Source organism: Xyrauchen texanus, chromosome 24 (genome assembly GCF_025860055.1).
Source record: "Xyrauchen texanus isolate HMW12.3.18 chromosome 24, RBS_HiC_50CHRs, whole genome shotgun sequence".
Lineage (NCBI taxonomy): Eukaryota > Metazoa > Chordata > Actinopteri > Cypriniformes > Catostomidae > Xyrauchen > Xyrauchen texanus.
Window position 1 is genome coordinate 681,952 of NC_068299.1, and position 22,500 is coordinate 704,451.

Sequence of the window (22,500 nt, forward strand, 5' to 3'; positions counted from 1 at the left end):
TTAAAATAATGTCACAATGCAAAAAATCTTTATGGTCCTAAAATATAAACAGAATTTTCTTTATGCAAAATACAATTTATTTATTTGTTTTTAAGATGTGACATCTACATGTTTTCGTGCAATGCCTCGTACCGCATTTCCATTTTTAGGATGACAAAATATTTGTGAGAATCATGCCCTGATAAGAGTTTGGAAAGATACAGTGACTTCTGTGTTCTTTTTTTTTTTAAAGCTTAGAAAAACATGGGTGTGGTTACGTGTTGCATGATATGACTTGTTCACGAACTCGTTTGCTGGGGAAGAGTCTTCTTGCCATTAGAAATGATGAATCTGATATTCAAATGCCTTTCTTGAATGTTGTAAAACATTTTTAAAAACAAAAATATTTCATTGACTATCATCACCTGTGCTAGTTCAGTCAGAGTAACAGAACACCAGGAAGCTATTGTGCCGATTGTGATGGTGGGCACACTTATGGGTAATTAACATCCATTACTCTGATTATATGTCACTGTGAAAGCGTTTTGTCCATTATTGGCCCTTATGTTTCCCACTTGGCTCTGTTCTGTAGGACTGGGCTGTTTTGCCTCCCAGATGTCGTTGGAAAGTCAGACGAGAGCCTGATATTGAGACCAGACTGTGATGTCTCAAGTGAAGAGTCTTCCTCGAAATCCCCTAGTCAACCTACACCACGACCAAAAGATGAGAACACAGAGCCCGAGATGTCTCCTCCTTGTCCTGTACCCATCCCAGTGCAACCGGGCCAGCCTACGTACCCTCCGTACTTTGAGGGCCCCTTTTCCTCATCCCATGTGGGTCCGGCACACCTACAACCAATGGGTTCCTCAACCGCCACCTCGTCCAATCAAGAGAAAAAAGAGACGAGGTCGAGAGCCGGGAAGGATGACAATGAGCACGATCAGACTGCGACCTCGGCAGGTGTTGTCGCGAGAAATGTAAGAACACGCTAAACAGTGACGAAGACAGCAAAGATGGGCCGATGGTGCCCAGGACGTCCCGGAAGGAGAATGCACCTCAAGCAGACGAGGACACTAAAGCCGTCCCTGGCAAGAGTCTGAGAAAAGACGACGGGGGCGACACTAAAGAGGCCAAAAGAGAGAGGACTCGACAGTCTACGACAGCAAGCGGTTTAGAAAGGACAAGAAGGAAGATGAGAAGTATCCTGGAGGTGACATCATTCCTCACAGTCCTGTCATTAAGATCTCCTACAGCACTCCGCAAGGTAAAGGTGAAGTGATAAAGATCCCTCAAGAGTTCACGGTTCTGTTAAACCCTTCTGCCCGAAGCAGTTATTGCAGAATGGACACCGAGAAAGAGGCGGCTTCAAGCAAGCCCCAAAAGAGCTGACACCCTCCATGGACTCCATCCGAACTGGTCTTACCATTTCCATTCCCAAACTCAAGCTCCCTAAGCTAAGTGGTCCAGACGCCCCATCGCCAAAGATACGTGTAAGATCGAGGGCTGACGGAGCGGAGCAAGTGTCTGTGTACAGGCGGAGCTAGTGGGTGGTGCTCGTCGAAAGCATCCCAGAGATCCCAACTCTCAGTCTGAGGATGGTGGAGAGAAGAACTCGCTACAACTTTGGTCCGGCAACTGTGGAGAGGAAGTCGAACGTCACGGTGACCTGACTTTACTTATTAACTTCCGCAAGAGGAAAGCTGACTCGTCAAGCCTCTCCGTGTGCAGCAGTGACAGTCTGGATGAGTCGAAGTCCTTCAGTTCAGACGGCACGTCGCCAGAACTGTCCGATCTTGCACCGGGCGACGACCTCTCCGTGTCGTCGTCCTCTCAAGGGGAGAGTAAGACTGTTCCGCCTCTAACTGTTCGACTGCACACTCGCAGCATGAGTAAATGTGTGACCGAGGATGGTCATGCAGTGACGGTTGGTGATGTAGTTTGGGGTAAGATTCACGGTTTCCCTTGGTGGCCCGCACGGATACTCAGTATAAGCGGTACTCGTAGAGAAGAAGGTGAGATTGACGCACCTTGGCCCGAAGCGAAAGTGTCCTGGTTCGGCTCGCCCACCACTTCAGAACTCTCCGTTGCCAAACTGTCACCTTTCCGTGAGTTCTTCAGGTCACGTTTCAACCGCAAAAAGAAAGGGATGTACCGGCGTGCCATAATGGAGGCGGCCAAGGCCGTGGGACACATGAGTGCAGAAATCACATCTCTACTTGCTCACTGTGAAACTTAGGTGAGTTTCTTTACTTTTCATTACACTGTTACTTCCTGTTTTATGCTTGTTCTCTCTCTCTCTCTTGAAAGAATAGTTCACCTTGGCCGGCGTATGCGCCTGGTGTTGACTGTACTAAAGAGCGTCTCAAAGCAGTCGTAGAGGGCACACGTCACGCACGTCCTTATGGGTTTGCGGTCAGAAGAGTGCAAGTCAATGACATAATGCAAATATTTTTCCCAGATCTATTAAATCAGTCACAGTCTCTTTATTTTTATTTATTTTAAAAAGTAAGAAGTGAAACCATTGTGTTTTAAAACGATTATGCCTAATATTTTAAAGACTTTTGCCCCCCCCCCCCCAAAGTCAGGTGGTGTGCCGGCATGTACTGTAGGTAGCCGTTTTGTTGTCATGTGACTAAAAAAAATAGACGACAGACCTCCGGGGCGTGCTGAGTGTCTCCAGCCAGGTCTCTTTAGCAACCAAATTGGCCCGGTTACTAGGGAGGGTAGAGTCACATGGGGTAACCTCCTCGTGGTCGCTATAATGTGGTTCTCGCTCTCAAGAGGGCGTGCTGAGTGACTCCAGTCAGGTCTCCTTAGCAACCAAATTGGCCCGGTTACTAGGGAGGGTAGAGTCACATGGGGTAACCTCCTCGTGGTCGCTATAATGTGGTTCTCGCTCTCAAGAGGGCGTGCTGAGTGACTCCAGTCAGGTCTCCTTAGCAACCAAATTGGCCCGGTTACTAGGGAGGGTAGAGTCACATGGGGTAACCTCCTCGTGGTCGCTATAATGTGGTTCTCGCTCTCGGTGGGGCGTGTGGTGAGTTGTGCGTGGATGCCACGGAGAATAGCGTGAAGCCTCCACACGCGCTACGTCTCCATGGTAACACGCTCAACAAGTCACGTGATAAGATGCGTGGATTTACTGTCTCAGACCATTGAGAACTGGGCATTCCACATTGGGGAGGAAAAATAGCCCTTTTTTGAGCTTCACTGCTCCCTGTTTTCATTTTTGGATTAGTGATTACTTGGAACAACACACGTTTGATTGATAGCTGTAGACTTGCTTATTTAGTTGAGCATTGCCCCATAGAAAGGTCTTTAACTTCTCATTTAGTTCCCATGACCTCAGTGTCTATGGAGGTTGCCTAGTGTCTTAATATTTATAGAGGATAAGATGCCATCTTAGTTCAATATTGGCTCAAGTTTACAAGCCCCTCCCACTGCAGTTGTTTGTAATGAATCTCTTACAGCCATCTTTAGTCCTATAAGAACTGTAGTTTTCAGTAATGTAACTGCATGTCTTTGGGTCAGTAAAACACCAAAACCGACCTAAACTTCACAATTGATGTCACTGATGTATTTTTATATTCTTAATATCACAATGAATATGAAATATATCGGCCAATTTCAATGAAGAGAAACGGTTTAGTGCTAATCAGAGTCACAGGCTCTGTTTGAAAACCTAGTGAGCTGCCTTGCTGGCTACTGCCTATATAGGCAGTGGCGGGTAACTTCATCACCCTTACTAGACAGTTTGGTGGGTGGCCACAGCCGAAGCAAATTTAAGCTCCTTTTGAGCATTTGTTTTAGAAAGACTGCCTACATTACATTACGTCCAAACCAGATGCCGACCAGAACCATCTTATCCATATTAATCAGAGTTTTTGAGTTTTTTTTGACACATACAAACACGAGCACGTACGCACATACACTTACAAACACGAGCACGCACGCACATACACTTACAAACACGAGCACGCACGCACATACACTTACAAACACGAGCACGTACGCACATACACTTACAAACACGAGCACGTACGCACATACACTTACAAACACGAGCACGCACGCACATACACTTACAAACACGAGCACGCACGCACATACACTTACAAACACGCAAGCACGCGACGCACATACACTTACAAACACGAGCACGCACGCACATACACTTACAAACACGCACGCACGCACATACACACATACGCGACACATACAAACACGCGCGCACGCATACACTTACAAACACGCAAGCACGCACGCATACATTACACTTACAAACACGCGTACGCGACGCATACATACACTTACAAACACGAAGCACGCACGCATTACATACACTTACAAACACGCAAGCACGCACGCACATACACTTACAAACACGCAGCACGTACGCATACATACACTTACAAACACGACGCACGCACGCATACGCATATACACTTACAAACACGTGCACGCACACACACACATACGCACACATACAAACACGTGCACGCACATACACTTACAAACACGAGCACGTACGCACATACACTTACAAACACGAGCACGTACGCACATACACTTACAAACACGTGCACGCACGCACACACATACGCACACATACAAACATGTGCACGCACGCACACACATACGCACACATACAAACACGTGCACGCACGCACACACATACGCACACATACACAAACACGTGCATGCACGCACACACACAAACACGTGCACGCACGCACAAACACGTGCACGCACACACAAACACGTGCGCGCACGCGCACACATACACAAACACGTGCACGCACGCGCACACATACACACACAAACATGTGACACGCACGCATACACAAATATGCTCACACACATACATTTACAAACACGTGCCCGCACGCACACACATACGCGCACGCATACACAAACACGGGCACGCACGCACGCACAAACACACACAAACACGTGCACACATACACACACGTGCACGCACACACATGCACACAAAAACACGTGCATGCGCACACACAAACAGTCAGCAGTGTCTGAGACATAATCTACAGAAACAATTAATAATGGCTGAAAAAAGTGTGCAGGCTCTGTTGCGCCCTGTACAAGTTAAGATCAATCGACGACATTTGTGGAAATATATTGAAACCACAAAAATTTATTTAACTTTAAAAAGCACAAATGTGTGTTCCAGTGAGACACTTCCAATGCAAGTCAATGGGGTTTAATCTGTAAACATTAAAATACTGTTTCAAAAGTACAAACACAAGATATAAACAATCTGTGTGTTAACATGATTTTACTGTCATTAAATCACTCACTGACCACATCTGTGTGAAGTTACAGTACATATATCCACTTTGTTGTCATGATGATGTAAAGCCGTAAAAGTTATAAAATTATACACATTTCTGCCTTTAAACCTCCAAACAATTGACCCCATTGACTTCCATTGTAAGTGTCTCACTGGAACACACATTTGTGTTTTTTTTAAAGAAAAGGAGGAACGAGTCGAAGTACATTTTTTTGGTTACAAAATTTTTCCACAAATGCCATCGATTGATCTTAACTTGTATAGAGCGCAACAGAGCCTGCACACTTTTTCAGCTGCCATTACATTTTTCAATAGATTTAAATGGTTGTGCACCATCGCTCCTGGGTTCGTTACACCATGTTATAAATGCCTCTTTTTGGGTGGAATCATAAACACGCAGATTTTGTGTGTGTCTCTTTAAATGCAAATGAGCTGCTGCTCCCCGCCCCCGACAGAGCTCTGGTCTCCATGAATACAATCGGAGACAATGCTAACTTTAGCTGCATTAGCTGTGTAATCGGCTTACAATCACATTCGATAATAGGGCGGAGTCTGTCACCAGTCGTGGGCGTGGCCTGCTCTAACGGGACGTCACTTTAGGGCAGAAAGGAAAAGCGTTCATTTTGACACACTGTTTTTGATGAATAGAAATATAAGAAAGAGGAGTGGGTGCACTTTTAACACTGCAGACTCACATTTATGTACACACACCATGTAAAAGTGCATTTTGCATAATGGTCTGCACTTATATAGCTTCACACACGTGCACGCATGCGCACACACACAACACACTACTGGTGCTTCATTTTCATGCGGTGTGTTTACAGTATAAACAGCTGTTAACACTTAAATGAACTCCTCCGGTGCGGCTCGGAGATTTCAGCTGGAGAGTGGCGACGGGAGTATCCCAGCATTAATGAGAAGCTTGATATAACTAACCAGTCAAAAACAGGAAGAACTCGGAGGTCTGTCAAAATAAAAGTCCCGTTTTAATGAAAGCTCTATTCAACTGGATGTGTGAAATTGAAGACAGAAAAAAGTTTAGTGCCGCCTCAATGTGGGCGGGATTATAGGCTGATCGTCATAGTTACACCGCCTCTACTGCCGTGACATCATCTTAAACACGACACAAACATAACTGACCATAAACTATAACACAACCGCTAGCTGCTAGCTCATTGTGCTGCATAAAGCAGTTGTTGATGGTGATTTTACACGAGTGTAACAGTTAAACTGGTTGTTTTAGAAGCTTCCAGTAGCTGCTACACTAAATAAAGTGAAGCTTTCAAGCAGAGTATGGAGTTAATGTAACAAAACGTCCCATCCTCCATCGTGGGCGAGTCCAGCGCACTCTCCCTCCCATTGCTCGCCGGTCGAGATAGCGTCCATTTGGTCGAACCACTTCCACTTTTCCTTGATGGTTCTGTCGCCACTTTTACGTTATTTAACTTTTCCCTTCATTGTTGGTCGGTCCGCTGGTATCCGTGTGCGGCCGACAGCTGAGACACTTCCTGAGAGACTTTTTCGTTTTGCGTCGTTTCGTTCGTCGCTAATGAGAGGAACGTCTGCACCACGTTTATTGACCACGCCGTGGTTTTACGGACAGGCATTTCTTTTTACAATTTGAAAGTCACGTGAACAAATGATACCGCTATCTCAGTTGCTAACTTTAAAACTAGCGAGTTGATGTCCCTTGTCGCAAACCCAGTGACGCTGGAAGTGACGATTCTCTCCGACCAATCAGTGATTAGCATGTTATGATGTCACATTTAGTGTCGGCTCTTCTCACTTGGAACATGCTAAAAACGTGCTAGCATCAGGCTAACACATGTTAATATCAACTAGTGAAGTGTTAAAACAAGCTAAAAACATGCTAACACATGCTAGTATCACCTAGCGAAGTGATAAAACATGCTAAAAACGTGCTAGTATCCTGTTAACACATGCTAGCATCTCCTAGCAAAGTGCTAAAACATGCTAGCATGTGTTAACAGGATACTAGGAGATGCTAGCATGTTAACACATGCTAGCATCTCCTAGCGAAGTGCTAAAACATGCTAGCAACATGGTAACATCATGCTAACACATGCTATCATTGCCTAGCGAAGTGCTAAAGCATGCTAAAAACGTGCTAGAATCAGGCTAACACATGCTAGTATCAACTAGCAAAGTGTTAAAACATGCTAAAAACTTGCTAATATCCTGCTAACACATGCTAGCATCGCCTCGCAACGTACTAAAACATGCTAGCATCATGCTAGCACAAACATAACACCTACATGCTACCATCATGAAAAACACATGCTAGCAACATTCTATGACCATTATTTTAGTGCTTAGCAACAAGTTAGAAAATGCTATTTAACGAGTTTTGCCACGGCAAGCACCACTCACATTTTCTTCAGGAAATGTACCCATCTAGTTCTCTTTACTGTTCCACCTGTTCATTTGGGTGTTTTTGTTTTGTCTCTACAGTGGAAGAAGAGGGCAGTAGACTGGCTGTCATTCATGGATCTGCGCTCCCAGGATGTGGCAGTCTCCCCGGATGGAGAATGCCCTCATTGGCCACGGATATCATGAGGGAAGGTCCTTTTTTCCCCACACGTCCGATGGAAGAAAATGGCAAACTTGATAACGTGTGGACTGCGTTTGAGGGGCCACGACAAACACGCTGGAATATCTCAACAAGAGATAACAGGAGTCTCTCCATCATTTGTTTGTTGTTTAGGACGTACATTATATTAGAACAAGTAGCTTGACACTAAATCCGAATGTATTTATTCACGAAACACTCGACTGGCCTCAAAATTACCCTGTAAGATCACACTGCTGCTGTTTCTTTAGAACGACTGTTTCTTCGCCTGCCCGTTTATGGTTGATGCCCGCCCCATCACAGCGCCATCCTCATAGGATGCCCGAACGGAATGGACTGACGATTATCTGTATTATGATACTAAATGACAAGTCTTACCGTGTGTCCATTTCATCAAATTATGAAAATGTGAAATTCCTTTTTTCATCTTCTGCGTCTAGAGATCATCGTGTAGCTCGTGCAACATCTCTCACTAGTTAAACACGTTTCTCCAACCGGTGTGCAGAAATATATCTCCTGTCTTTTGGATCTGTTCGTTAAGAGGCCTGCGACGTTTCAGTTGTATTTGCTTTATTTAATGTCACGTTAAGAAATGCACTTTATCCATATACCTTGGTGGCCTGCTGTGAACTCACGAGCGAACAAACACTCGAGAGTCGACCCATCGCCTCTGAAGTGATTTTTAACTTTCAATATACAGATTTAGATTTTTGAAGGATGCTTTCAGGAAGTTGTGCACACTGTATTATCATATTAACCCGGGTTATGTTAGTCACCATTACTTTAGAAACGTTTCCACTGGAGATATGATCAGACATGTACGCTTCTAGGCACCATCTGTTTTTATTAAAGCATCACAAGTCCAGCTGATGGGATGAATTCAATCAGTGGTCTTCTAAATGGGGTTTGCTAATATCGGTGTCTGCTTCAATACAGAGCGTGAGCGTTTCAAAAGGTTTTGCTCAGGACTGGGGCATAAAGGGCAATCAACGCAGCTCAGCACTAGAGCTGCACATCAATCGCAGGTTTTTGTGCATTTCTGTACCACCTGGTGTATGATTATGGACTCTGCAGGCGTTTATATGTGCAGCCAGCCAATGCTCAACAAGGTGAATTTTTTTTATGTGCTGTAAATAGAATAAAATATGAAAGCAGTAACCTCTCTGGAATGTTCTTTTGCGTGTGTGTGCGTGTGTGTGTGTTGTGTTGATGATGTGTGTTGTGTTGATGATGTGTGTTGTGTTGATGATGTGTGTGTGTTTGTTGAGTGAGTTTGTGTGTGTGTGTGTGTGTGATTGTGTGTGCGTGTTGATTGTGTGTGTGTTGAGTGAGTGTGTGTGTGTGTTGTTGATGATGTGTGTGTGTGTGTTGATTGAGTGAGTGTGTGTGTGTGTTGATTGTGTGTGTGTTGTGTGTTGATTGTGTGTGTGTTGATTGTGTGCGTGTGTTTGTTGATTGCGTGTGTTTGTTGATTGCGTGTGTGTGTGTGTGTGTTTTTGTGTTGTGTTGATGATGTGTGTGTTGTGTTGATGTGTGTGTGTGTTTTTGTGTTGTGTTGATGATGTGTGTGTGTGTTTTTGTGTTGTGTTGATGATGTGTGTGTGTGTGTGTGTTGTGTTGATGATGTGTGTGTGTGTGTGTTGTGTTGATGATGTGTGTGTGTTGATTGTGTTGTGTTGATGATGTGTGTGTGTGTTTTCGTGTTGTGTTGATGATGTGTGTGTGTGTGTGTGTGTTGATTGTGTGTGTTGTGTTGATGGTGTGTGTGTGTTGATTGTGTGTGTGTGTTTTTGTGTTGTGTTGATGTGTGTGTGTGTTGATTGTGTGCGTGTGTGTGTTGATTGTGTGCGTGTGTTTGTTGATTGTGTGTGTTGATTGTGTGCGTGTGTTTGTTGATTGTGTGCGTGTGTTTGTTGATTGTATGTGTTTGTGTTGTGTTGATGTGTGTGTTGATTGTGTGTGTGTTTTTGTGTTGTGTTGATGATGTGTGTGTGTGTGTTGATTGTGTGTGTGTGTTTTTGTGTTGTGTTGATGATGTGTGTGTGTGTGTTGATTATGTGTGTGTGTGTGTTGTGTGTGTGTGTTGATTGATGTGTGTGTGTGTTGTGTGTGTTGATTATGTGTGTGTGTGTGTGTGTTGATTGTGTGTGTGTGTGTGTTGTGTGTGTGTGTTGATTGTGTGTGTGTGTTTGTGTTGTGTTGATGATGTGTGTGTGTGTGTTGATTGTGTGCGTGTGTTTGTTGATTGTGTGCGTGTGTTTGTTGATTGTGTGTGTTTTTGTGTTGTGTTGATGATGTGTGTGTGTGTGTTGATTGTGTGTGGCGACGTGGTGCACTTTCAAAACACTGCTTGTGCAATCGTGAGGTAATTGACCCCTCGCTGACCCCTTGTTCACATAAGCAATGCGTTTTATTACATATTATGCAAGTCAGTCGACTGTGTCTGGTGCCATTTGGGCTCCGTCTCGATGTTTTTCAGAGCTGTTGCCTGAACAGATTTTGTGCATTTGTGTTGGATGTGAAAGTGTGTTGATAGCCACAACCGTCCGTGACGTGACATCACAAAGGGTCTTATTTGTCAAAGATCAAATGGGCCGTTTATGTTCACATACCAGTACAGTCCTGTCTGTGGTCTAACATGATGCTCTTCACTGTTTGACCCCTGAACGAGAGACCAGGCTAACTTTAAATACACTAAATAAGCCACTCCAAGTATATCGTGGTGTTTCATTGAGCCCTTTTAAACATTGGCCTTGTGGTACATTTGATTGAGATTTGGTAGATTTTCCCGGGAAAGTAAGAGTGTGTTACATATGTGTTGCTGCTAACCACCCACCTATCAAGAAGCTGATTAAACAGCGTGATCATTACACAGGTGCTCCTTGTGCCGGGGACAATAAAAGGCCACTAAAAACGTGCAGTTTTGTCACACAACGCAATGCCACAGATGACTCTGGTTTTGAGAGAGCGTGCAATTGGCATGCTGACTGCAGGAATGCCCACCAGAGCTGTAGCCAGAGAATTGAATGTTCATTTCTCTACCGTAAGCCACCTCCAATGTCGCTTTTTAGAATATGGCAGGACGTCAAACCGCAAGCGCAGACCACGTGTAACCACGCCAGCCCAGGACCTCCACATCCGGCTTCTTCACCTGCGGGATCGTCGGAGACTAGCCTCTCGGACAGCTGATGAAACCGTGGGTTTGCACAAAGTGTCAGAAGGCGTCTCAGGGAAGCTCATCTGCGTGCTCGTCGTTCTCACCGGGATCTTGACCTGACTGCAGTTCTGCTTCGTAACCGACTTCAGGGGGCAAATGCGCTCCTTCGATGGCCACTGGGCACGCTGGAGAAGTGTGCTCTTCAGGGATGAATCCCGGTTTCAACTGTACCGGGAAGATGGCGTTGTGTGGGTGAGAAGTTGCCGTTGTATGGTATAGGCAGGCATAAGCTACACAATTGCATTTGAATGTACAAAGATCCCGTGACGAGATCCTGAGGCCCATTGTCATGCCAATCATCCATCACCATCGCCTCATGTTTCAGCATGAAAATGCACGGCCCCATTCCAGGAAATGGATAATGTCCTAGTTCTTCCACGACCTGCATACTTGTCACCCAAGACATGTCACCCATTGAGCATGTTTGGGATGCTCTGGATTGACGTGTACGACAGCATTCCACAGGCCACAATCAACCGCCTGATCAACTCTATGAGAAGGAGATGTGTCGCTGCATGAGGCAAACGGTGGTCACGCCAGATACTGACTGGTTTCTGATCCACGCCTCTAACTTCTTTATGGTCTTGTGTGTTTGTACCTATCCAACATGCATAACTCTTATCTGTTTAACCAAAGTCCTCACGAGAGTTGTGTTCACTGAGGTGATCTGCTGAAGTACTAACTTCATCACACACACACATCTGACCTCATCAGTCTGTTCTCGTCTCAGAGAGATCGAAATGTCAAACACTACAGGCCTCGGTTCGGCTATATATAGGCTGGGTGTTATATAACTCCTGGCTTCTACATTCATTGGCTGAAGTCCTGAAGCATATTGGGGGGTAGAGTAATTATTGTATTTATTAATCTGAGGATTTTACGGTTAATGGTTTGTATTCGGTAATGGTAAATGGTCTGCACTAATATAGCGTCTTTTTAACCTTAGCGGTCTCATTCACCCATTCATACACCAATGATGGCAGAGCTGCATGTAAGGTATTAGCCTGCCATTGGGAGCCACTTAGGGTTCAGTGTCTTGCCCAAGGACACTTCGGCATGTGGAGTCGTGTGGGCCGGGAATCAAACCGCCAACCCTGTGATTAGTGGCTGACCCGCTCTACCACCTGAGCCACAGCCGCCCATATTCGGGTCGTTAACGTATAGCTTGGACTCTCATCATTCAAGATTAGAGGTTACAATGTACCTACCATGGTGTCTGAGAACACTGGTGAAAATGCTTCTCTTTTGCATTTTTACAATTTAATGCAAAATGTATCATTTCCAATTTTATCAACAGAAGAATTTGAGTGAAAAAAATGAACATGTTTGCATGATGTAATTTTAGCATGACGTCACGCCGTCCCGCGTACCACGTGGCGAAAGGAATGTGTGTTTGCTGCCATTGACAACTTTGCCAAATGATTTACTTATTTATATATTGTTAAATTCAAGTGGCTCAAACATCACTGTTGTTGCCATTGTTCTGTAACATAGACTGTAAAAAAAGATGGCCGACGCCCCTTCGCTCTTTTCCATTGGTGAGAACTGAAGCCGCCAGTGTCCCGATATGGCGCTGACATCTTGGGACTGGAGTTGCGATTTCGGGACCAGACCTGCGCAGTAGTGAGCAGGAAGTAAAGCCGCGAAATCAAGGCCCCGCCCTCACTCTCGCTGAATCAATCGCAAGCACACGCCCCTTTTGACTTTTGACGGTGTGAAATAATTAATTATAGAAATTTAGATATTACATTTAAAGCTCCAATCTCCTCAGTCCTCCGAAGATCCCGAAAAAAAGTCAGTTGGTGCTTCAGTGACTACTTCAGTGAGAACCTGTCAATCACAGCTGTCAATCATGATGTCACAGCAGCGTTTTTATAGCATCAAATAACTAAAAACAAACTTATTTTGAAAACAAACACTTGAAATGACATCAACGTGATAGAAACGACAGTAAATGACAGAAACTATCTTTGGAAAAAAGATATGTGAAGTGTAATTTAATTGTTTAGTTGGTCTCACGTCCCGTTGAATAACATGGGGAGGCGGGGCTTATGACCTATACTAGGACCAGCCACCGGGGGCGATCGAGACGCTTTGGCTTCACTTTTGAGGGCTCGTGCGGCACACTTGGTCTGTAATAGTCGCTTATTTTGCATACATTTGTGATGGACGGTCCATACGGATGGGTGCCACCAGCAGAGCTTAACGCAAGATTCGAGATGTTGAGGTCTCATTGAAATCTGAGATGGTTCCTCAGCTCTGAGAATCAGCGGATGGCACGTGTGCCACGTCTCCCTGCAGATATTTCCTGCCATCTGCTTTTCCTCAGCCGGGAACAGGAGTGATTACACACAGATGACTGTTTCTCTCCTGAGTGTGTTCTGAGTCTCCTGTGAGCCCCGTTGGCATTGCTGATCTAAAAACACTCTTGTGTGGACACAAAATACACTTGTCCCCATCTCATTTACTTCCCCCGGGCCCACCCTAACGCTGGCACTGAGCCATGTGCTGTATGCCTGCTTCAAACCACAGACACGTATATTCTAGTGCTTCTATGACCGTTTCTGAAATATCTAGTTCTCCCTCTTAACTGTGTGTGTGTGTGTGTGTGTGTGTGTGTGTGTGTGTCTCTCCTCATGACAGAGGAAAGCGTCTATTTAACCAGACGAGAATAAGAACAATAACAGTAGATATGAAACGCACCATAAAGTCAAGAGGATCTGTATGTGTGTTGTACGCAGATCCTCAAACTCAACATTGGCACATCAGAGCTCACATTGCATCTAGAGAAGATGTTGTGCTGTCATTCTGCTCAGGCTTTGTTATAAACTTGCAGTAAAATCTTGCAATTAATTCAGCCCAGACTGCTTAATGTGTCCCTCATTAACATTGATGTGGCAGGGCGGAGGGCGGGAGCGGGGTCGTGATTCCGCACACCCGCCCCTAATCAGGCTAATCAAGCCTCGGAGAGGGATAAAGGCCGACTGGAGACGGCAGTGTGACAGAGAGAGATTTATGGATGGCTGTCCGACACCTGTGTGTGTGTTTGTCGTCAAACCGGTTCTCCCCACCTCCTTTCCATTAACCCCTTTACACTGGTGCCGAAACCCGGGAAGGAGGAGGGATGCGCTGTAGTAAAGTCCTCGCCACTAGCATCCACCCCAACAGAGCAGCTGCTGCCATTCGCAGGAGTACGGAGGAGCCCGTCCGTCTGAGAGCAGAGGTACGGCCGCCGGGCATGAGGGGAGGAAGAGCTCCTAACTGACCACCTGGAGCGGTCAAGGCCACTGGCGGGGGCGGAGGAGACCCTACCAGCTGCTGAAACGCTGCGGGGTATGAGACCGACGACTGCGAGCGGGGAGGGGAGGGGAGGGGCTCCCGGCCGACCGCCTAGAGCGGAAGGACCACTGCCAGGGGCGGGGGAGATCCCTTCCATCCACCGGTACGCAGCAGGGCTGGAAGACTGCCTCCGATCCTCCCGGGGAGGTGCGGCTGTCGTCCATTGGATGTTAGAGGAGTGGCTGAGGACCAAGCTACGGCATATCGGAGATCTGGTGAGTAAGTGTTTTTCTCTCTCTCTCTCGCACTGCCGCTCCGTGTTGTCCTTTCCCTCTCTTTTGAAATGTTTTGATCATTTGGCACAATCGCTGTTATTGTTTCTCTCCCCTAGTCCACTCCCTCATCCAGGCAGACGGGGCAGACGGCACACCCTCTCCAGGGAATGAAGGGGGGTGTACGTCATGCCGGGGGCTCTCCGAGGGCGGGGTCATGATTCCGCACACCCGTCCCCTAATCCGGCTAATCAAGCCTCCAAGAGGGATAAAGGCCGACCGGAGACGGCAGTGCAACAGAGAGAGATTTACGGACAGCTGCCCGACACCTGTGTGTCCTTTTTGGTTCAGTTTATAATTAAAATATTATTTATAATAATCCATTAATCCCTTTACAATTGACTATAAAAATGAACTGGTGACGTGTTGTTATAGGCAATTTTGTTAATACATCAAGAAATTGGTTGTATTTCAATCATTGTCTTTCTTTTTGGGGATGTCTTTTGGCCCGTCCCCAGCCCTGTGTTTACAACTTCTCCTTGGGTATTAGCAAATAGGCACATTTTGTTTAATATATATGTACTGTATACATGTTTATGTATATGCACATTTAGTGTGTCTTGAACTTAACAGTGTTTTTTGAGAGTTTTCAGAAAGCGGTCGCTCTGTGGTCAGGAATTGAGGGCTCTGACTAAACAAACCCAGATCTCTGGTGGCTCTCCAAGACCCCATGTGGATTTAATTCTTTGTTGTCTTTCTTTCTTCTACTTGTGCTTTCAAGATCTCTCGCATACTGCTGCGTGCCGATCTACTTCATTGATCTGAGCATGGCCATCTTTTGAGCCTTATTGAAGTCTTCTGCCATAGAAATGCGATGATGGAGGAACGCTCCACTCACTGTGATTCAGCTGAGCTAGAACACTTTATTTGGTTTAATAACCTACTTTAGAATAACATCAGAGGCATTTACACTGTTAAACCACACACACAATATACACATGTGTATACAAAAGAATATTGATGCCGGCTGTGAGACTCCACATTAGACCAAGAAGCATAAAAGCACTATTAAAGTAGTCCATAAAACATCATTTTCTTTCTTTTGACAAAAATGTCCTTTAAATCGTCAATATTTCATCAATTTGAGTTCATAATAAAATGTTAATTTAATAAATGTACCAAACCATAATAACATATTTTAGTGTGCAAAATGACAAAAACATGTACAGTATCAATATGTAACAGGTCAAACTTTAACCAAATGTTCAGATATTTTGAGTGTTATTTAAACATTTATCAAACATAAAGATTAATATGTAAGATTAAATAACATGAGAAAACTGCCGTAACTTCTTAAAGGAATATTCCGGGTTCAACACAAGTTCATCTCAATCGACAGTGTTTGTGTCAGAATGTTTATTACCACAAAAATGTATTTGGACTCGTTCCTCCTTTTCTTTAAATGTGTTCCAGTGAGACACTTCCAATGCAAGTCAATGGGGTTTAATCTGTACACATTAAAATACTGTTTCACAAGTATCTGTCTATCCGTCTGTCTATCTCCTGTCTGTCTATCTCTGTCTGTCGCTCTGTCTGTCTGTCGATATCCGTCTATCTATCCATCTGTCTATCTCTGTCTGTGTCTGATAGAAAATTGTATAACTTGTTGCCATGACGATGTAATGTCAACAAACCCTAAAATGACTAAATTATAATCCAAACAATTTTAAAGCTCAAATAATACACGAGTTTTAACATAAAAATTAATGTAAGTGCTTTTATTAAATTACAAGCTTCACATTTCTGCCTTTTTAAACCCTTTTTAAAAACCCCATTGACTTCCATTGGAAGTGTCTCACTGTAGCCAATTATTTTTATTTTTTTTAAAGTAACGGGGACGAGTCTAAATTAATTTTTGTGGTAATCAACATATGCTACAAATGCAGTCAATTGATGCTTGATTTGTAATGAAACCAGAATATTCCTTCAGCAAAAAATAAATAAATAATAAACCATGTTAGAGTTTTGTTGCTATCTTGCCGTATTGTTGTTTTTTTTTTTCTTCTTCTTCATCATATTTTTGGCAAAAGTATGTTTTAATTAAAACTGTTTGATAATCATCTTGATGTGTCTTTTTCATGTCATCTTTGTTATTGTTGACAAAATAAATAAAAAAATACTTGTCAATGAACATTTTCATCAGTAATTTCATTTGTGAGATCAATACTGTTTAATACTTCATAGTGTGGAAAAGAGCAGCGTGAACATTTTACCTAACATCATCTTGGTTTAGGACAACATGAGGGTGAGTAAATGATGACAGAATTTTCATCTTTGGATGAACTATCCTCTTAGCAAAAAAATGCAAACAAGCACGTATTAGCCACACACTTTGCAGTGATCTGATTGGATGCTTCATTCTGATGTCAGCAGGATTAAATAAGACCGTTCACAGAAACGGTACGTTTTATAAAAGGTCTGAGGTGATCTGAGGTTCAGTGACCTGTAAATCAGCTCAGATGACACGAAATAAGGACAGAAGCTTCTTCAGGCCACACACAGCGAGCTGGAAAAGTTGTGAGCAGATGGGCAGATTCCTCAAAGCTTAAACCAGCTCCCATCCCCCAAACGCCTTCAGTTATGAGATCCACCTCGAAATAGACTCACATGTTAACATAACCAAACACACTGTGTAAACATTTGCTTCTCGAAGACTTTAGAGAGACACAAACTCAGAGCGGGTCAAGATGAGCCACATGCTCTGTTGTCTTCACCCTTAAATAAATGATACATTTACATTTATGCATTTGGTGACACTTTTATCCAAAGTGACTTACAGTGCACTTATTACAGGGACAATCCCCCCGGAGCAACCTGGAGTTAAGTGTCTTACTCAAGGACACAATGGTGGTGACTGTGGGGATCAAACCAGCAACCTTCTGATTACCAATGTATTATACAGAGCACTTATTACAGGGACAATCCCCCCGGAGCAACCTGGAGTTAAGTGTCTTACTCAAAGACACAATGGTGGTGACTGTGGGGATCAAACCAGCAACCTTCTGATTACCAATGTATTATACAGAGCACTTATTACAGGGACAATCCCCCCGGAGCAACCTGGAGTTAAGTGCCTTACTCAAGGACACAATGGTGGTGACTGTGGGGATCAAACCAGCAACCTTCTGATTACCAATGTATTATACAGTGCACTTATTACAGGGACAATCCCTCCAGAGCAACCTGGAGTTAAGTGTCTTACTCAAGGACACAATGGTGGTGCCTGTGGGGATAGAACCAGCAACCTTCTGAGTACCAATGTATTATACAGAGCACTTATTACAGGGACAATCCCCCCGGAGCAACCTGGAGTTAAGTGCCTTACTCAAGGACACAATGGTGGTGACTGTGGGGATCAAACCAGCAACCTTCTGATTACCAATGTATTATACAGAGCACTTATTACAGGGACAATCCCCCCGGAGCAACCTGGAGTTAAGTGTCTTACTCAAGGACACAATGGTGGTGCCTGTGGGGATAGAACCAGCAACCTTCTGAGTACCAATGTATTATACAGAGCACTTATTACAGGGACAATCCCCCCGGAGCAACCTGGAGTTAAGTGCCTTACTCAAGGACACAATGGTGGTGCCTGTGGGGATAGAACCAGCAACCTTCTGAGTACCAATATATTATACAGAGCACTTATTACAGGGACAATCCCCCCGGAGCAACCTGGAGTTAAGTGTCTTACTCAAGGACACAATGGTGGTGACTGTGGGGATTGAACCAGCAACCTTCTGAGTACCAATGTATTATACAGAGCACTTATTACAGGGACAATCCCCCCAGAGCAACCTGGAGTTAAGTGTCTTACTCAAGGACACAATGGGGGTGACTGTGGGGATAGAACCAGCAACCTTCTGAGTACCAATGTATTATACAGTGCACTTATTACAGGGACAATCCCCCCGGAGCAACCTGGAGTTAAGTGTCTTACTCAAGGACACAATGGTGGTGCCTGTGGGGATAGAACCAGCAACCTTCTGATTACCAATGTATTATACAGTGCACTTATTACAGGGACAATCCCCCCGGAGCAACCTGGAGTTAAGTGTCTTACTCAAGGACACAATGGTGGTGACTGTGGGGATCGAACCAGCAACCTTCTGAGTACCAATGTATTATACAGAGCACTTATTACAGGGACAATCCCCCCGGAGCAACCTGGAGTTAAGTGTCTTACTCAAGGACACAATGGTGGTGACTGTGGGGATCAAACCAGCAACCTTCTGATTACATGTTTTGTGCTTTAGCCCAGTACACCTTTGTACAATGGAATAGTTTTTTTCATTATAGGATCCTTAGATCAGAGTTTTGGTTCAACAGTTCTTTAAAAGAATTACAATTTTTATAACAATCAACAGCATTTGTGGTATAATGTTGATAACCACAAAAAATTATTTAAACTCATCTCCTTTTATTTAAAAAGCAAAGATGGGGCGGGGTCTGTGTATCTCAGCGAGTATTGACGCTGACTATCACACCTGGAGTCGTGAGTTCGTATCCAGGGTGTGCTGAGTGACTCCAGCCAGGTCTCCTAGGCAACCAAATTGGACCGGTGGACACGTGCTATGTCTCTGCGGTAACGTGCTCAACAAGACACGTGATGAGATGCGCGGATTGACGGTCTCAGACGCTAAGGAAACTGAGATTTGTCCTCCGCCACCCGGATTGAGGTGAGTCACTAAGCCACCCGAGGACTTGGAGTGCGTTGGGAATTGGGCGTTCCAAATCGGGGAGACTCCAAAAGGGGAGAGAGAGAAAAAAGCAAATATTGAGGTTACAGTGAGAAAATGTGGTAGAGGTGGGCCGTGGTCGAGCGGCGGCTTGCGAATGGAGAATGAGATCAGGAGATGAGAACGGTAAGGATCATCACCTGTCGTTGAAACCCGGGATTAAAGGAGGAAGAACATTGCCATGGGGTCCTCACCGCTGGAGGAAGTGATCAAGATCCTCGCCAGCATCCACCAGTCTCAGCATCAGGCCCTCTTCGAGCTGTGCGGAGCAGGAGCAGCGCTTCATCTCGATCCTCCAGGCCCAAGTGGAGGACCGGCAGGTCCTCTGGAGCACCTGCCGTGTCCCACATCCTTCCCACCCCATGTTCCGCTGGTCAAGATGGGCCCATAGGATGATCCAGAACATTGGCCCCATTGACTTCCATTGTAAGTGTCTCACTGGAACACACATTTGTGTTTTTTTAAAGAAAAGGAGGAACGAGTCGAAATGGGGGGGGGGGAGTAAAATATTGCTATCTGTTGTCTCTTCTCATAGCAGACCTGCCTCAGTGCCAAACATCTGTCAACATGTTCAAGAGAGAAAGACTCTTCACCCCATTCTTCATGTGGGAATCTTTCTTTCTACCATTCCAGAGGGGGATGGGATTCCTCCAGGGTTTACATTAAAAGTGCAGAAACTTATCATTGACTGTTGATTTCGTCACATTAAGAGGTCTGAGGTTTGTCAAATTAAAGAGCACAGATTACATCTATGATTAAGCCAGCACTGAGTTGTGCACATGTCTGATGGGTTTCCTCTTTTGTTTCATACTACAGTTTATTTCAAAAGTTAACATTTTAATGGATTATCATTTCATATCTTTACTGAACCTCTACAGTTGTTTGTTCTCCTTACCATTTGCTGTCCATATTAAAAATGTACAATGTGAATGTTCTTTTTAAGCTGTTTGAACTCTTACCAGTGCTGGACAGATATCGGCACGGGATCTTACATAGCAACTGGGCCAAAAGTTGAGCAGGGGGGTGTTCTCTGTCCTTTACTGCATATCACGGCACCATTTTGTGGTCCGTTCGGCATAACGCGACGGCTCATTTTAGCTTATTGCGGCCAACCCACCGGCCCACTCAGTTCTGCCGATGGCCAGTCCGCCCCTATTCGGCCCCAAAGTGTGTCGGCCCACCGAGAAAATGCCCGGCATGCCAGATTACCAGTCCAGCCCTGATTCTTACTTTTAGCCAGTAGATTATGCTGCACTTCACTGGCAATTAAGATAAATCGTTGTCTATTAGTGAGCATTTTAGGGCAATCCTGCTTCAGTTTCAGGCTTTTTGTTGCTAATTTGTGGGCCGGACACAGTTGTACAGCAATTAGTACTTAAGCAGTGAGAGAACTGTAGTGGCAGCTCTTTATGCGAAGACCCATCTCGGGTAAAGACCTGTGAGTCTACCTGCGCAGGTCTATCGAGCAAGGACATTGACAAGGAGCCCGCTACTATGCTAAGTTTTTGCCCCTTCTCTCTTTTTCTCATAGTTATTCTACTTGTAATATATGTGTTTTCAGTATATTCCTGTTGTCTCATGTAGGCGAAAATCACACTCCAGAGCGCCTTTGGTCACTTAGCAGTGCCTCTCCATCTCTGTTGGACTGCGGCCATTCAGCTGACTTCATTCCGGTTTTGCCAGTCAGTCAAAAATATATGTTTTGGCTCTGACTGAGATATGGATCTGCAGAGCCTCTCAACTGACTTTTATTTTCACCCACACCCCTTGTCTGACTGAGCGGGGTGGGGGAACCGGTTTGCTCATTTTAAACTCATGGAAATCAGCAAACATGTTCTCTCTGCAATAACACAACTTTTAAATCTTATGCCATTACTGCCACTAATCCTGCTAAAATCAACTTGTTGGTAATCTATCGCTCCCCAGGTCGACTAGGCAACTTTACTGAAGAGCTAGATGTATTGCTGTCCTCTTCCTGAGGACGGCACTCTGCTGGTGGTCCTTGTGGACTTTAACATCCACCTAGAAAAACCTCAAGCGGCTGACTTTCTAGAACTTCTGACCTCATTTGACCTTACAATACTGCACACCCATGCAACATACAGAGCAGGGAAACAGCTGGATCTCATTCTTACATGTAATTGTATCTTCAATAATCCCCTTCTTACCCCTCTACATACCTCTGACCAGTTTTCTGTTCCTGTCCCTTCTTCTTTACCTCTTACCCTACCTATGGTCTCCTTCTGCCGCAACCTTTGCTCTCTCTCACCAACTCACTTCTCTTCCATAGTCTCTGCATCCCTTCCCTCCACTAACCATTTATATTCACTAGATTTAAATGAAGTTACAAATGCTCTTTGCTCAATAGTAACTTGTTTCCTTGATAGTGTCTGAACTGAGCTGAGGGCGGTGGAGAGAAAGTGGCACATGTGAAAAGACCCTGCTGACCTGTGAAAGTATCAATAATTCTCTGCTAATGCCTTTGCCACATTTTTTACTTACATTTACATTTATGCATCTGGCAGATGCTTTTATCCAAAGTGACTTACAGTGCACTTATTACAGGGACAATCCCCCCGGAGCAACCTGGAGTTAAGTGTCAAACTCAAGGACACAATGGTGGTGACTGTGGGGATCGAACCAGCAACCTTCTGAGTACCAATATATTATACAGAGCACTTATTACAGGGACAATCCCCCCGGAGCAACCTGGAGTTAAGTGTCTTACTCAAGGACACAATGGTGGTGACTGTGGGGATCGAACCAGCAACCTTCTGATTACCAATGTATTATACAGAGCACTTATTACAGGGACAATCCCCCCGGAGCAACCTGGAGTTAAGTGTCTTACTCAAGGACACAATGGTGGTGACTGTGGGGATCGAACTGACAACCTTCTGCTTAACCGTTTAGTGCTTTAGCCCACTACACCACCACTCCAGCCTTTTACTGACAAGGTAGTGAGCATCAGCAGCCAGTTCTCTACACCTAACACCCACAGCCACTCTCTTCCAACATCCCATACTCTGTTTTCCTCTTTCTCTCCTTTC

The 22,500-nt window shown here is 44.7% G+C and overlaps 1 protein-coding gene and 1 long non-coding RNA gene across 3 annotated transcripts in view; one reads left to right on the top strand and one right to left on the bottom strand.

Annotated features, from left to right (window-relative positions):
- Positions 1–9,217, top strand: part of pwwp2b (PWWP domain containing 2B) — a 14,308-nt gene extending 5,091 nt beyond the window's left edge. Inside the window, 7 exon segments of the mRNA XM_052089566.1 lie at positions 572–793; positions 795–948; positions 950–1,112; positions 1,115–1,261; positions 1,264–1,509; positions 1,512–2,215; positions 7,766–9,217. Of these exon segments, the coding sequence (XP_051945526.1) occupies positions 572–793; positions 795–948; positions 950–1,112; positions 1,115–1,261; positions 1,264–1,509; positions 1,512–2,215 (1,636 nt within the window). The 3' untranslated portion in view covers positions 7,766–9,217.
- An 8,279-nt stretch (positions 9,218–17,496) lies between these two features.
- LOC127617622 (uncharacterized) overlaps positions 17,497–22,500 on the bottom strand; it is a 143,814-nt gene continuing 138,810 nt past the window's right edge. The window contains exons 4-6 of one of the 2 annotated variants that reach the window (XR_007967361.1): positions 18,756–18,878; positions 18,018–18,140; positions 17,497–17,648 (exon numbers count right to left, since the gene is read on the bottom strand). This is a non-coding gene — a long non-coding RNA (uncharacterized LOC127617622). The remainder of the gene's footprint in view (positions 17,649–18,017; positions 18,141–18,755; positions 18,879–22,500) is intronic. The other variant, XR_007967362.1, reaches the window with a different exon arrangement.